The sequence below is a fragment of the Cryptotermes secundus genome, unplaced genomic scaffold (assembly GCF_002891405.2).
Source record: "Cryptotermes secundus unplaced genomic scaffold, Csec_1.0 scaffold73, whole genome shotgun sequence".
Lineage (NCBI taxonomy): Eukaryota > Metazoa > Arthropoda > Insecta > Blattodea > Kalotermitidae > Cryptotermes > Cryptotermes secundus.
Window position 1 is genome coordinate 802,130 of NW_019738871.1, and position 16,037 is coordinate 818,166.

General features: G+C 44.9%; 1 protein-coding gene across 6 annotated transcripts in view; it reads right to left on the bottom strand.

Annotated features, from left to right (window-relative positions):
- The window catches only part of LOC111871062 (phosphatidylcholine:ceramide cholinephosphotransferase 2), a 151,409-nt gene that overhangs the window by 89,870 nt on the left and 45,502 nt on the right, over positions 1 to 16,037 (bottom strand). Inside the window, exon 1 of one of the 6 annotated variants that reach the window (XM_033754088.1) lies at positions 6,370 to 6,472. The exons of 3 other annotated variants lie outside the window; for them this stretch is intronic. In XM_033754088.1, the coding sequence (XP_033609979.1) occupies positions 6,370 to 6,419 (50 nt within the window). In that variant the 5' untranslated portion in view covers positions 6,420 to 6,472. Of the gene's footprint in view, positions 1 to 5,884; positions 5,922 to 6,369; positions 6,473 to 16,037 lie in introns of those variants that run through there. 2 more of the 6 variants (XM_023863822.2, XM_023863824.2) reach the window with 2 other exon arrangements.

The window sequence follows — 16,037 nt, forward strand, 5'->3', positions numbered from 1 at the left end:
AATATATGGTCATGAGTCCAGCGGGAATAGGAACTAAGAATCAGTATGCTGGCGAGGGCCAGCAGCAGTTTCACAAGTAGACAGACAGCACATCAAGTCAGAGGTTGCAAGTCTCCAAGAGTCGTGAGACGGTAAAATATGGTCTTGAGTCCCGTGGGACTAGGAATCAAGACTCACTATGCTGGCGAGGGCCAGCAATTTTCCAAACAGACATCACATGAAGGCAGTGGTTGCAGGACTCCAAGAGCCGTGAAACAGTAAAATATGGTCATCAGTCCCACGGGACCTGGAAAGAATAACGACTCTGCTGGCGAGGACCAGCAGCAATTTACCAGACAGCCATGGCATCAGAATTATGGAGCAATAAATGTGGCCACTATTCAGAAAGAACAATCTCCCCCACTCGTCGATGAGGAGCCCCATTTCCAAGCGAGTAAATGCACTTAGAGCGAACAAAACTTAAGTCATGGATCCAAGACGAGACCCGCAACAGAAATTTACAGATATGCTATACATCACATCGAACCCTGAAGATGGAGACAAATATTGTCCCCGAAGCTCTGAAAGCTACCACTATCTTCACACTGCTGACCGCTGGAGGAATGAAGGTGTCTGTGGACACGATTTTGGCGGGACGCTTGGAGCTAAGGGGTATGTGGTCGGAGAAAGCTGCACAATTACCAGGGGCGTTCCGTAAATAATGCCTCATATTTTTCTGTGTTAATATGTAACGTCTGAGCTGGATGCTGGTGGTGTTGTAGTAAAGGTTGAGCCTTCCCGCCAATCTACTGTTAGTTTGGTTGTCGTGCGACAGATAGTGACAGCAGAGCAGTCTACCAAAATGGCGTCTGACATAGAAGTGCGTATGAAAGAGAAATGTGTTATTGAATTTCTCACTGCCGAACAAATTGTACCCACTGATATCCATCGACACTTGCTAAAGGTGTACGGAGACAATACAGTGGAAGTCAGCAAGTGAGGCGGTGGGTAGTGCGTTTCAACAGTGACGAAAGTGAAGTGCACGACAAGCCACGCCGTGGGCGTCCCTGCTCAGCTGCCACTCCTCACAATGAACAGCGCCTCATCCATACAGATCAGCAGATAACGACCAGGGACTGTCAATTCTGAACGCTATAAAACGACGTTGACTAAGCTGAAAGCCCGTATTTCCCGAGTCAGGCCAGANGATACAGGCTCTTGTTCATCGATGGCAAAGCTGCATAACGAATGGTGGTGATTATGTGGAAAAATAACTGTAAGTAGCTGAAATCTTGCTCTATTTAATTGCATTATTATGCTTTCTGTATCTGTTGTAGTTTTCTTAAAAAAAATAGGAGGCATTATATACAGAACGCTGTAATAAAACTGAAACAAACATGTTCCACAGATTTTTTTACATGGCATGAAGTAAAATCCNAGATGAAAAATTAACACAAAATTTTAGTCGGAACCCCTTGGGATGAGACCTGGGTACAGGTTGTAATAGTAAAGGTATCCCTATTACAAGTCGTGGAGGCCCACAGGATAATGAGACGCCGAGGATCCATATTTTCTAGGTAGATAATCAGCTCACAGATGGCGGTGAGGTAAACCTTTTTTTTTAATGCTAGTGGGGTGGGACTAAGTCCCTTGTACTGCGGCCACTTCTGGCCTATTGTACCAGTCCCAGATGATAAGTGAGGGTGAGTGTGGAGCAATTAGTGGAATGAAGATTGGCAGGGGAAACCGAAGTACTCGGAGAAAACCTGCCCCAGCGCCACTTTGTCCACCACAAATCCCACTTGACCAGACCCGGGAGAGGTCAACCTTACGCGCCGGCCTCCCTTTAATCCTAGGAATATTCCTGATACTAATTTCTGTTAGAGGCTGAGTCGACCCCAAGGCCACAGTGCGGATGGAAGGATCAGGTTAACTGTAAAATCAAATGGCTTTATCGGGAATCGAATCCGCTACCTTCCTCCTTGTAGCGTAATGCCTCAACCAACTACGTTACCGCGTGGACCTCTGTACAAACTGAAAGATAAGTTTTAAAATGAATCATAATAAATATGGTGAGCAACTATAAGCCGGATTGAAGCAGATGAGGACAGGATCTAGATGCTGGCTTTTGAGAACACGATAATGAAACTTCGAATCCCACAAGAAAAGGGATTTCCTTAGCGAGTTTTCAGTTCAGTGAAGACATGCACTGTTCTGTTCATTTGATTACTTAGTTACAGCACCTTGTCGATTGACTGGCTAGCAGATGAGTCGACCGGTTTGCAGGGAAGATGAAATCTGTGGGCCTCAACAGGACCATCCCGAAACGTGTCTTTTCCAATCAACCACACCGCTTGGTTCCAGAGTCGATATTCACGTGTCCCTTTCCAGTGGCGGGCAGGCGGTAGCGTAGTTGCTTGAGGCACTACGCTACAGGCCGTAAGGTCGCGGGTTCGATAAGGCCATAGGAATTTTCAATTTGCCTAATTTTTCTAGCCGCACTATGCCCCCGGGGTCGACTCAGTCTCTAAGGCTACGAGTCTGGTTCGGATTACTTTCACCACACACGGACGAGTTTGGCTCATTGGAACCCGAGCCGAGCCAGACTCGTACGTGCATGGGCCCCTTAACAGAAATGAGTACCAGGAATCTTCCTGGGGGGGGGGGGAAAGGGCGACGGGGCGTAAGGCTGACAATCTCACCGCCGTCTGTGAGCCGACTGTCTAAGAGAAAATGTGGGAGCCTCAACGTCTCACAACCCTATGGGCCTCCAGGGCCTGTTACAGGGATAGCTTTACCGTTTTTATCCTTTCCAGTGGCGACTCACTACGTGTCGTTCCACATTACGTAAACACGACAAGGTACACACAATATTTCTTTTGAAACAAATCTTATCTACTCCGTACAGAAAAAAAAAATTGTACAAGCGAAAGCTGTCAAAACTTTCCTAGTCTTTTCGATGGCTGTTTTTGACATATCATGTACCTTCCGTTCCCTATGAGGCCTCACATACGTCCTGATCAGACCCGCTGCCAGTTGGCCATCGCTGCGCAGTCGCGAAGTGAGTCACTTTCACAGGTGACTTGACAGTGACACCCGCCACCAGTTAACGAAACTGAACTAAACAGGGAAGACACCAAACGGAAAAGAGAAGGGGGGGGGGCGACGACTTATTAAGATTTCCTTGAAGATCATCACATTGACGATGATTTCAAATACACATTTAGCCCTCCGATTGCTATTCCCCTATCAACAGAAAAGTTGCACGTAACGCGTCTATACTATAATACTTGTTATGCTGCATTTTACATAGGGCGTCCCTGGAGGAAAGGTCATAATTCTGGGAGGTCATAGTATCGGTCATTCCAAGTAAGAAAGTGTATATATGTACATGTGTTATATTTAGAACGGTTTCCGAGAGTAAATGTCAGTAAACTTCTACCGGACTGCACGGCGTCATATGGAATTCTTTTATCAGTAACCGAACATGGTTGCCGGCCGGAAATAGTTACTCTGGGCTGCATTTTTGCCCAAAACTTTGAACGAAAAAAATATAAAAAAGGTAAAGCTATCCCTGTAACAGGCCGTGGAGGTCCATGGCGTTCTGAGACGTCGAGGCTCCTACATTTTCTAGACACTCGGCTCAAAGCTGGCTATGAGGTTGTCAGAATTACGCGCCAGCCGCAATTTACGCCCCAGGAATATTCCTGGTACTCATTTCAGTTGGAGGCTGAGTCAACCCCAGGGCCATAGTGCGGCTGGAAGGATTACGTCAATTGAAAAAAAAAAACGAATGACTTCATCGGGACTTGAACCCGCGACCTTCCGGCTTGTAGCATAGTGCCTCAACCAAATACGAGTACGTTACCGCGTGCTCCGAAAAAAATATATTTGGTCATAAATAAATAACAGTAAAATTTAACATACTTATTTTTAACTAGAAATATTCGTATATAATAAGATCGTTAATGTGCTGCATGAAATTATGGTGAAGCGGTGTGCCGACAGTACACAAGTAGTATTAATTCTGACGGTAGGTGGCTCTGCCAGCAACAGGTTGTCAACAGCTGTCGTTATTTTCATTTAAAAAACATTATTTGGAAAACTGTTGAAACTTGTATTTTTTCAGTAATGGGATTTTACCACTACAATGTAAGTACCCGACGTTTCGGAGAACTTCTACCGGATTACATGGCGTTATAGTCCCGAAGACAGTATTCTTCACAGTCAACGCTGTGAAAACCTCAAAGCCAATAAAATTAATCTTCATAGTACTTATTTACATATCGGTTGGCCTATATACACAGCTGCAACGACCACTATAACAGTTTCTAAGGAAAAAAAATCATGCCTCTACAATAAACAATGTTATCAACCAACACAGTATGCAAAGAGAAAACATTTTACTTACTTACTTACTTACTTACTCATGGAGCTGAGCCCTTCTGGAGGAGCCGCCAATTCTGCAGCTACTCAAGAATTTCCCAGCATTTTATGGAACCCGAAGGTTCACTACCGTGTTCACAAGAGCCCTCCACTGGTCCCTATCTTGAGTCAGATCAATCCAATCGACACCATCCTATCTCTCTAAGATCCATTTTAATACTGTCCACCCACCTACGCCTTGGTCTTCCCAGTGGTCTCTTTCCTTCTTGCTTTCCCACCAATATCCTATACGCATTCCTCGTCTCCTCCATTCGTACTACATGCCGTGACCACCTCATGCTCCTTGACTTGGTCATTCTAATTATACTTGGAGAAGAGTACAAGTTACACATTGTTTTCCCCATGTCACTACAGCCCCAGTGGGCCTAGACCTACCTCCATGAAGTTCTCCGTTCACTTCGGTTTCTCTAGATCTTACACATTCGGTAGGACTCCTTGGGCGAGTGTTCACCTCGTCGCAAGGCCTCTACCTGTACACAAGCACAGAAACACGCGCAAACACAAACTAAACATCCATGCCCTGAGTGGGATTCGAAACCACGATCCCGGCTTCCGAGCGAGCGAAGACAGTACATGCCTTAGACCGCTCGGCTACGGTGACCGAGAATGTACAAGAATAATATATAAGAATTCAGTTCGTACCTCACAGAAAACAGATCCGAACTCATGATCCCGGCTTCCGAGCGAGCGAAAACAGTGCATGCCTTAGACCGCTCGGCTACCGTGACCGACAGTGTATAAGAATAATATATAAGAATTCAGTTCGTACCTCACAGAAAACAGATCCGAACCCACGATCCCGGCTTCCGGGCGAGCGAAAACAGTGCATGCCTTAGACCGCTCGGCTACCGTGACCTGCAGTTATATATTTTAGCCTTCGTCTGGTAATCTAAAAAATTAGGAAACTCAATCTATTTCCACTTTCAGGTAATGAAGGAGACATCTACTCCATTGCGTCCCTCAGAAGAAGCCGTCCACAATCAACAGACAAGCTACTACACGTTCACTACATCTATTTAAATACCTGATACCAGGCTATGTCTAAGGGAGATAACAGTAAAATATGCAAATAAAAATTGTGATAAAGCATATGCATTCGTGGAATTAGGATAGAAAGGGAGGTAGAAATTTATGCTACAAACCTATCCAACAAAATAAGTCCATTTATATTACTTTCTGTCGCAGATTGTATCCGGCAGATTCTATTCAAACGTCAGCGTTCCACTTACGAGCATGAGCAGCAATGAAACACAATTCGTGAGTCTTTAAATAAAGTAAAACGACACACGGTTTGGAAGAAGTAAATCTCATTAGAAAGTCCTAACGTTTTGGAAGCTATAAGCAATCAGATAATATCTTCAGCCACAAGAACTTCCTTATCAGATTTTCTTTCAATCCACACAGAATAACATGTAAGTTCTAGCAATCGAATTGAAATTAAAATAAATAAGCCACTTACGTAAGATATCCTCAGTTTCTTGCCTGGCGAGAAGCAAGAAAATAACTGACAGTTATCTGTCATCATCTTTGTATTTACCAGACTAACATGTGACCTCAATGGGCGAACTCCAACTACCGACAAAGCTAATGCTCAACTATAGACGCCATTGTCCATTGCTCCGAGGTTTCGAAAACATCTCATGGTGTAGCAGGTGCTGATCATCGCGTCCGAGTTGTTACCACTTAAGCTTCGTATTCTGGAGATCCTGGTTCACATCTTTGGACGAAGATGGGTGTTGAAGACTGCGTTGTTATCCTCAGTCGCTATAGACAAACGCTGGGACAGCACCTCAAATTACACCATAACTGACTCCTTCCACGTCCATACCAATTCATTATTCACAATCGTCCCATCATTCATGATCTGAGCTATTCAGTGCTGTTAAATAAATCACGAGGGCCCACCCCCGATTTCAGAAAAAAAAATCGAAAAAAGGAACTTACCAAATGAGGTAAAGTTGTCCCTGTACCCAATTAATTGTGCACCATGTCATGAAAAAGCATGGGAGTGTGACGGTATAGCTCCACCATTCTTGACCTCGGTATTAGATGGAGGTGAGTGTTGAGCTTCACACCCCGGCCGCTTTGATCCCAGGTAAAGAGCCTCCAGTACCCATTGGACAGGTGATCGGGTGGGCCCCAGAGCCGGTCTGGATGTTGTGGAGTAGAGAAAAATCTGTTTCCCCTGTCAGGAATCGAACTTACAGCTGTCCAGCCCGTCGCTATACCGACTGAGTTACCACGGTTCTCAGTTTACCAAATACTGAAACTAAAATAAAACTGATTTAAAAATACGTTGTTCTGTTTTCACTACTTTGGAGAGATCAGTAAAGTTAGTCTTACACGGCTTTAATATAAGTCTGTAAGGGGCCGTAGAAGTCGACAGAAAGGGTACCCAGTGCTCCGAGGTATAACTGTAACTGTTACTGGGGGACATAAATAGAAGGACCTGTTCCTCCAGGTTGGGGGTTAGACGCAAGGCTGACGACCTTGCTCTGTCTGTCATGAAACCCAAGAGCGAAAACCTGATGTAATCTGGAAGAATCTTCTAAGGCCTTGTCTCAAGAAAGGGCTGTATTGCCAACGATACTGACTGATTAATAATTCTTAAATTATCGAACACATCAATCTTCTTTCTTATTTAATTACGTTTCATCTAAAGGCGCGTCCACATTACTCGTGCTCGTCGGGAGACTTGTCTGCCTTTTACTTGTGCTCGTAAATCTTCGTCCACACTACTTCGGTTGCTCGCCAGGCTTCAGCGCGTGAGGATCCGTATATTTACTCGTAGTGTGTATAGGCTGTAGTCGTATTTTAATTTATTGGCTATAATTTTTTAATTAAAAATTAAAAATTTGCTTGTTTTGTGACTTGTCATATCGTCCACATTACTCGTGAGCATAGCGAGTCACACGAGCACAAGTAATGTGGACGCGTCTTAAGGAAAATGTCCATAACTCGAACGGTTCTATCATTTGCGAATATAAATTGGAGAGGATGTGGAAGGAAGTGGTCGTGGGCTACTTTGGGGGACTAGTGAGGAATATGCGTGGAACGCTGAAGAAACCCACGAAAAACCGATTCGTCCAGCAATAAAACTTTAAATTCATGGAATGCCGTAGGAAATTTTTAAAGTAGGCCACATCGGTACAGGACACTGTACTAAAACAACATTCCTCTATAACTGCCCTGACCCCTGACACTTCGGGGTCAAGGGGGAATGGGGGAGGGGGCGTCGAATAACGCAGAAGAGCGTAAAAAACAACATTAACATACGATAAATGAATAACAATAACGAAACAAACTGTGACCCAGCCTTGAACTGCAAGGCGTGCTAATCATATACCGCGTGTTCAGAACTCCGTTCAACTGCATTTTGGATTAATGTAAAAGGCGTTCGTATTTCTATGATGAACCAAATATTACATACACAAAGCTTAAGTTATAAGAATGTGATTTTAGAATAAGAAAAAAAAAGTTTACCAAATAGCGTTACTTTATGTTAAGTCCTCCAAAACTGTTCTGAAAGTAGGCATTCAAAACATGAGGTTTTTCTGACACACCCTGTATATGTGGCTCATATTTCAGAATACGCTTAAAAATGAAAAATGTACAATGTAAAAAAAATGTAAAGCTGTCCTAGCATTTAATTAGTTAGGTACTATGCCATGAAGACGTATGGGTGAGTGGAGGTACAGCTCCACCATTCTTGACCTCGGCACTAGATTGAGGTGAGTGGTGAGCTGCACGTCTTCCGGTACCCATCAGACAGGAGGCTGAGTGGGCCCTAGAGTCGGTCTGGACGCTGCGGAAATAGGGAAACATCTCTTGCGCTTCGCAGGAATCGAACCCCGGTCGTCCAGCCCGTATCTATACTGACTGAGGCCGCGCCATAGCTCAAGCGGTTAGTCGCTGGCTTCCCACCGCGGTGGCCAGGCCTCGAGCCCGGGTCTGGTAAAGTTGTATTTGTGGTGGACAAAAGGGCGCTGGGGCAGGTTTTCTCCGAGTACTTCGGTTTCCTCTGCCAATCTTCATTCCACCAAATTCTCCATCATTATAATCACCTGGGGCAGGTACAATATGCCAATCAGTGGCCGAAGTGACGAGTGGACCCATCTGGACTCCACCCCCCGCTAAGCGAATTAAAAAAAATCTATACTTACTGAGTTATCCCTGCTCATTTCAAAACTGACAAAACGATCAGGTATTTGGCACTGATCAGAATACTGCAGGCTGTGTCCAAGTTTGAAGTTGGCTATTTAACGACGTTGTCGGTATCGAGACTATATGTTATCAATGCTGGGTTGCTGGAATGCAAACGGCTGGGGAAACTGAAGTACTCTGAGAAAACCTGCCCCAGCGCCACTCTGTCCACCACAAATTCCACATGACGAGACCTGAGATCAAACCCGGGTCACCGCGGTGGGAAGCCGGCAACGTTAATCGAGACACGGAGTTCTTTCTGGAATTTCGGAATGTACACATCCTGTCATTCGGCGCTGTGCTAGGCGAGACAAAGAAGAGGCAGAGAAACCAAGTATGATTTGAATGAACGGAGACAGAAAAAGAGGTCGAAGGAATCGGGGGAAACGAACAAGGAATGAGAAACAGAGAAGCAAAAAGTGGAAGAGAAAGAAGATAAAGAAATGAAGCAGACAAATAAGGAAGTGAGAATCACAGCATGAAAGAAACAAAGGAAGGAAGAATGAAATAAAGAAGGAAATGAGGGAATAACCGGAGAAAGTAGAGGAGTAATGAACATTACAGAGAAATAAAAGGAAGAAGGGATGAAGAAGACAAGAAGAGAACAAATAAAGAACGAAGGCAACAAAGTAGAAAGACACAGACATAAGAAAGGAAGAAACATAAGCTGCAAGTTGCCCATTCACCAATTTGCGTTTGGCCCTAACGTAGCGACCATCCTGTTAGGTCACAGACTGACAACACTGCAGTCGGTGCAAAGTCTGAGTCACATCTGAGAGATCTCGACAATAGCGTTACTCAGAGCATTACCAGAATCAGGGACAGTAATAACTAAATATATTGCACTGTCACTGTGGAGGGGACAGACATTGCTGGCCAGACGCCAGGACCAAACTGACGTCATACAGAACTCACCAGAAGTCCACGCGCGTCATCAGTTGATTAAAAAAAAAAGAACGACTGCTCAACAGTTTATTCCCCCTAAGCATAAGCCCTCAAACTCCAAAGACTTCAATTTAATGCTTCTCCTGCTCATGGGAAACTGCTTCCCTTACAAGGGGATCAGTGCGTGAAGGAATCCCTTCATTTCCATGCAGACGAGATAGAGGATACGCGGAGCCTTACCTCCGCATTCTTTATTCCTCCATCGGATGAGAGACTGCCGGGTTTAGTAAACGTGTAGCCTTGCTTTACCTTACCCAACTACCATAAACTGTAAACGGGCTGACGTAACTAATTAACTAACTAGCTAACTAACTTGGAAGGCGTATGGGTGAGTGAGACGGGGTCCAGTTGGTACGTCTGTCCTATTTGCTTATGAGTGTTGAACATTTTGTGGAATAAAAATTGGCAGGGGAAACAGTAGTACTTGTAGGAAACCTGTCCCAATGCCACTTCGTCCATCACAAATCTCTCATAACCGGATCAGGGATCGACGCCGGGTGAACGGCCGACGACTGACCGCCTCGGCTAATTGTACCCATCCCTGATGACAAACGAGTCCACACTCTCCATCGCAAAGTTGTGTTAAAATATATAAAAGTAAAGCTAATCCCTTAACAGGCCGTGGAGGCCCATAGGGTTGTGAGACGTCGAGGTTCCCACATTTTATAGACGATCTGCTCAGAGATGGCGGTCAGGTTGTCAGCCTTACGCGCCAGCTACATTTTACCACCATGAAGATTCGTGGTACTCATTTCTCTTAGAGGCTGAGTCGACCCCAGGGCCACGGTGCGGCTGGAAGGATTAGGTAAATTTAAAAATCCAATGACCTCATCGAGAATCGAATCCGCAACCTTCCGGCTTGTAGCAGAGTGCCTCAACTAACTGTGCTACAGCGTGACCAGATGTGTCTTAAAAGTGTGTAAAAACATATCTGCATTCACTATGTAGCCGTCATCCCGCTGAGCAATATCAGAGTTGGTTCCCACCAAGCATGCCAGATCCCGCGGTCTGCGCTGTAACAACGTTGTAATAATCGTCATGTAAGCCATAACCTCGTAATTTATGGTAAACTTTACAATTCGTTTCGCATTATTACATAATCTATTACAGCAGCAATTACGTAATTCAGCCTTGGCCGGTCTCATTTTACTACCTCACGCGACACGTATCATTGCCACTGAACCTGCAAACCTGTTACTTAACGGACTTCCAAGAAACGAAAAATTCTTATTTTCCACCATTCCACGGACTAATAAACTGCGACTCCCAATTCACTTAACACACAAAGAACCTTGTGCTTACGAAGACTTTATCAAATTAACAAATTTAACGATATATCTTAAGGGGGGGGGGAATAAATTCAACATCCCAAGATTTTTCTCTACTCCAAAGCGTGAAGACCGGCTCTGGGGTCCACCCAACCTCCTATCCAATGGGTACCGGGGGCGTGAAGCTGACCACTTACCTCCAGCTAGTGCCGAGGTCAAGAAAAATGGAGTCATACCTCCACTCCCCCACACATCTTCATGGCGTGGTGCTTAACTAATTAAGCGCATTGACAACTTTACCACATTATGTTCTTAAGTTGAGGCTCACCTGTGTAAAGTACTTACGCAGGCATTGACATATTCAGCAAAAGTGACGAGCCACCACTGGTTTCCTTAGGTACGGTGAGTGCTTTTAGATCCGGCCTCTGTGTTGCGAACGAGAAAATGAGGGCCAAAGAGTGGCGGGACAGTGGTTGCAGAACCAATGTGCGTGGGAGGGAAGGTCCTGCACAACATACAATTCTTAACGCGGTGAATTGGACCAAATCCAGTATGAATTCTGTCGGCAAAGTCTAAAAACTTGGACAGTAGTTCACTGGGCGTGTCTCGGTCGGTATAGTGACTAGCCTGCTGTATAAATGGAGTACTGAGGCTCTATTCCCGGCGAAGATAACAATTTCTCTCGTGACGATAGTGTCTAAAATGGCGTTGGGTCCCACCCATCTCTTATTCGATTGGGAGCGGGGGGGGGGGGCTTTGTTTGGGGGTAAAGCGGCAGGAGCGAGATTAAGACTTCATGGAGCTACACCTCCACTTCCCCCACGTCTTGGTGCGCAATTGAGAGCAGAGACGATTTTACATTACATTCTGCACAGCTGTGTGTAAGGAGCATCATGAGGTCATGTTGTTCGGTCCCCGACTGGTGGATAGAACTCCAGCTTCACATTCTGGAGCTATTAAAATAAAATCTATCTCCCCAAACTAGGGGCTGAAAGCTTCTCTTCTCAAGTCACTTCGCAGCACTTGGCAATACAGTGACCGAAATACCGGCAGCGTCGCCAAACCATAAACTGGACCCATTTCATTTGCAGCCAATGCTCAACAAGCTTTCCAATGACAGACGTTTGTTTCAGAGCAACGAACTATCGCAACATAACTTGGCAAGCTACTGGACCGTGACAACACAACCCTGAAAGCTACTGGACTGTGACAACACAACCCTAAAAGCTACTGGACTGTGACAACACAACCCTAAAAGCTACTGGATTGTAACAGCACAACTCTACAAGTTACTCCACTGTGACACACAACCCTACAAACTACTGAACGGTCACAATACAACCCTAGACGTTACTGGCGTATGGCAAACGAACCGTACAAGTTACAATGAAGCTAGAACCACAACTTCATAGGTATCACGTTCTCCTTTAAGAATTTTGCGATTAGAAAAGGAGTAGAGTCTCTAGAGGTTTGGTCATCCCTGCAACCGTGGAACAGAAATATCAAATGGCTTTGGGGGAGGGGGTGATGGCCAGCAGGGTGCGGTTGTCACGGCCCTCGGGGTCGCAGCTTGCAGTATGTTCCCACTATAATATTCCGGATGAGAAAGGGAAGAGAGAGATCGATAGCTGTCGGGTGTACAGTACGGCCGGCCTGGATCATAAAGTTGAAGTAACCGGGAGACAGCTCTTTCCAAGGTATCCACGAGTCTTCCCTGCTGCCTACTGTTTCGAAACTAATTTATCTGAACACGAATGACCTTGAGGAATATTTTTAGCCTATTTTCCTTACTAAAAAAAAAAAGGAGGCTTGAGATAACCTTGCTGTTCGTGTACCTGTCAGTGTCTGTTTGTGCGTCCTTCTGTCTGTTTACCTCCTTTAACTTTTAGTTTTATGAGGTCACCTTGCTGTATATCAGTCTTAATTTTTGTTAGCAGGTTTATGAGATCGCCTTGCTGTTTCTGTGTGTTTCTCCCTAATTTTTTTGTTTTCTATGCCATCCATGTAGTGTCAAATGAAAGTAGGCGATTAGTTATTCGCACAACTCCCTGTATTTTGTATTGTCCGGACCTGGCTCCAACAGAGGGGATGCTTCCCACCCTCACACCTGAGGACGGACACAGATCCATCTTCCGAAACGTTATGTTGTTCAGAATACAGGACGATGGACAAGGTAAAAATCCAGTAATCCCTAGCAGAATATCTAGGATTATAATCTTAAATGCATACTCTACTCTCATATTTATAATAACATTTTATTAATTATTTATAACTTTGTAATATTTTCTTTTTTGCAGCTGGGTACAGAGTCTAGGATACAAGATGAAGGGTCCAAAACAGACGGGTTTCGATTCCCTCTAACAGAAATGAGTATAATTTTCCTGGGGAGTAAAGCGAGGCCGGCGCGTAAGGCTGACAACCTCACCGCCATCTGTGAGCCGATTGTCTAAATAATGTGGGACCCTCAACGTCTCACAACCCTATGGGCCTTCATGGCCTCTTATAGGGATAGCTTTACTTTTTATTTTTTACAGGGGTAAGATTTCCTTTCTCCACAGCGGTCTAAGCGGTTCTGAGGCTCACCCAGTCTGTACCGGGGCGTTTGTCCATAGGGTAAAGTGACCACGGAATAAGACTGATAAAGTCACCTCCATCTAGAGCCTAGGTTAAGAATCAGCGAAGCTACACCTCCACTTCCCAATACATCTCCTTGGAATGGTGTTTAATTAAATAGAGGGACATCTTTTCCTTTACGTCTTAGTGTAAGGTCCTGGTATTACGAGAATTGACACCTTCGATTTCAAATAAAGCCCTATCGTGGATAAGTACAACTCCATGAAAACATTTTATACTGTGATGCTGTTATACTGTTTAGTTACAAACGTTTCGGAGAAACATACTGCCACCACCTTCAGGCAAAAAAGCCTTCTACCCCGAGGGACTATCTACACGTATGTACGAGTAGTATCAACCAGAAAAACACAACACGAATTATCGTCACCGTGATGACTTCAGACCTTATATTCCACAACTCATTATTGGTAAGATATATTTCTGAAAAATTATACAAACTGTGAATAAGGAGGTCCTGTGTGTATGAAGTTTCACCTCTGACATTACTCAGCAGATTTCAATGAAATTTCGTACCAGAGGTAAACACAAAACCTTGTACGGGGATTATAATTTTGGTCTACGCTGGTCATATGAGAGAGCCACCTTACATGAAATTTAAATCACGAAACATTCATCGAACATCACGTGGGTTCCGATTTAAATCTCGGCCAGGGCAACTACACTGATGAAGTTCTTCGTGGTTTTCCTCAATCAGGAGTCGGGATAGCTGTAGGTTCCTAAAGCAAAAGAAACTTAACACATTCCTAAATTTGGTAATGTTACTTCCTACACCTCAGTCGGTAGAGCGAAAGGCTTGAAGGCCGCGGTTCAATTCCAAGGGCAAGAGATTTTTCTCCTCTCCTCAGGGTCCAGACTGGCTCTGGAGCCCAAACAGTCTCCTATCCAACTGGTACGGGGAAATCTATCCTTGGGGGTAAAGCGGCCGGAGTGTGAAGCTAACCATTCACCTCCAAGTAGTGCCAAGGTGGAGAAACTGTAGTTCTATACATCCACTCCCCCATACACCCTCTTGATTCAGTGCTTAATTAGTTAAGCACAGGAACAACTTTACCTAACCATCCACGAACCCGCCGCGTAAGTAAACACACAAATGAACCCCATTACATATAAACCAGTTTCGTATCAACGCGTACTTAACACTAATTCTCAGCGCAAAAAATAGTCATATAACAAGCAACGTCCTACCGTATACACGGGGCGGCTGAATATCGATTTCCGTGTGTAATAGTAGCGTTTGTGTGTCTGTGAGCGCACATAAAGGCGAACCGTTACATAATTCATAACGACAAGCAGAGTCTATACAGAGGCTAAATATAGTACTACGATCGGTGTCAGAGGTCTAAGCACCTGGGGCCGAGCCGACTAAACCACTCATCGCTCCGGATAACTGGACGGGTACAGTGTGGTCAGGAACTGGTTGATGATTTCGTGCTTAAGTTTGATCGAAAGGAGGGTGCGAGCTAGAAAAGGGGGTGCGGGTCACTGTTGGATGGCAACGCCCCTCACTGTTTTCCCCTACACTCTTTTCTGAAAACATCGTCACACAACATACCGCAACAAGAAATGTGACTAATTTCTATCGGGAAAGTGGAAGGGAGGCGATCACAGTTGCCACGCGGTATGTCTTCGCCTGTTCAAACACTGGGATCGTGGGTTCGAATCCAACTTGGGGTATGAATGTCTTTGTGTTTTGTATTGTCCTGTGTATGTAGCGGCCTTGCAACGATCTGATTCCCCGTCCACAGAGCCATACCGACTGTCTATATAAAAAAACCGAAATAATTATTCCTGAATTGTTATATAGTGCTGACTGACGAGACAATCAGTGAACAGCAAAGGAAGAAGGGCGTGGAAGGAAGAAGTTGTGACAAAACCGGAGGTCCTGGAAATTTCCTTGGGGAATCGCGAAAAGTAAGGAAACTCTCAATCAAGATAGCCGATCTCCAGGTTGGTTTCGAATCCGGGACCTACCGAGTACGAAGAATAATGCCCATTCGACCACAGCGTCCTATCAACACATTTCTAACCTTGGCACTAAATAGGTATATGGACAGATTCCCGCTCCGACCGTTTTATCTCAAATGAACGGACCCCCGGTACCGATTGGATACAAGGCAGTGTGTGTCACAGAGTAAATCTGATTTTGCCAGGAATTGAATACCGGTCTTCTGGCTAAGCTCGTTACTTAAAATTCTCACTGTGGTCTTTTAGGTCGTGACACCGCATCTGCATATCAGTGGAGTGAAGAAAACACAAGAACCCGTCATAGCCGAGGTCCCTGCCAAGATTCGAAGCAAGCAACCTTCTTATACAAAGCAAGGCAGTTACGGCTAGATCAACCTCCTGTATCGAACGAAGCATACATAGAAAAAATAGTCGCACACACGCGCAATAAGTCTTTACGGTAAATTTCTCCCTGTGCTTAATTAAGCACTGCGCCATGAAGAAAGGGCAAGCGGATGTATAGATCTACGTATTCTTAACATTAGTCGGAGGTGAGTGATGAGCCTCACTCCCGGGGAAACATCCCCCCGGTACCCAATGGATGAGCCTCACTCCCGG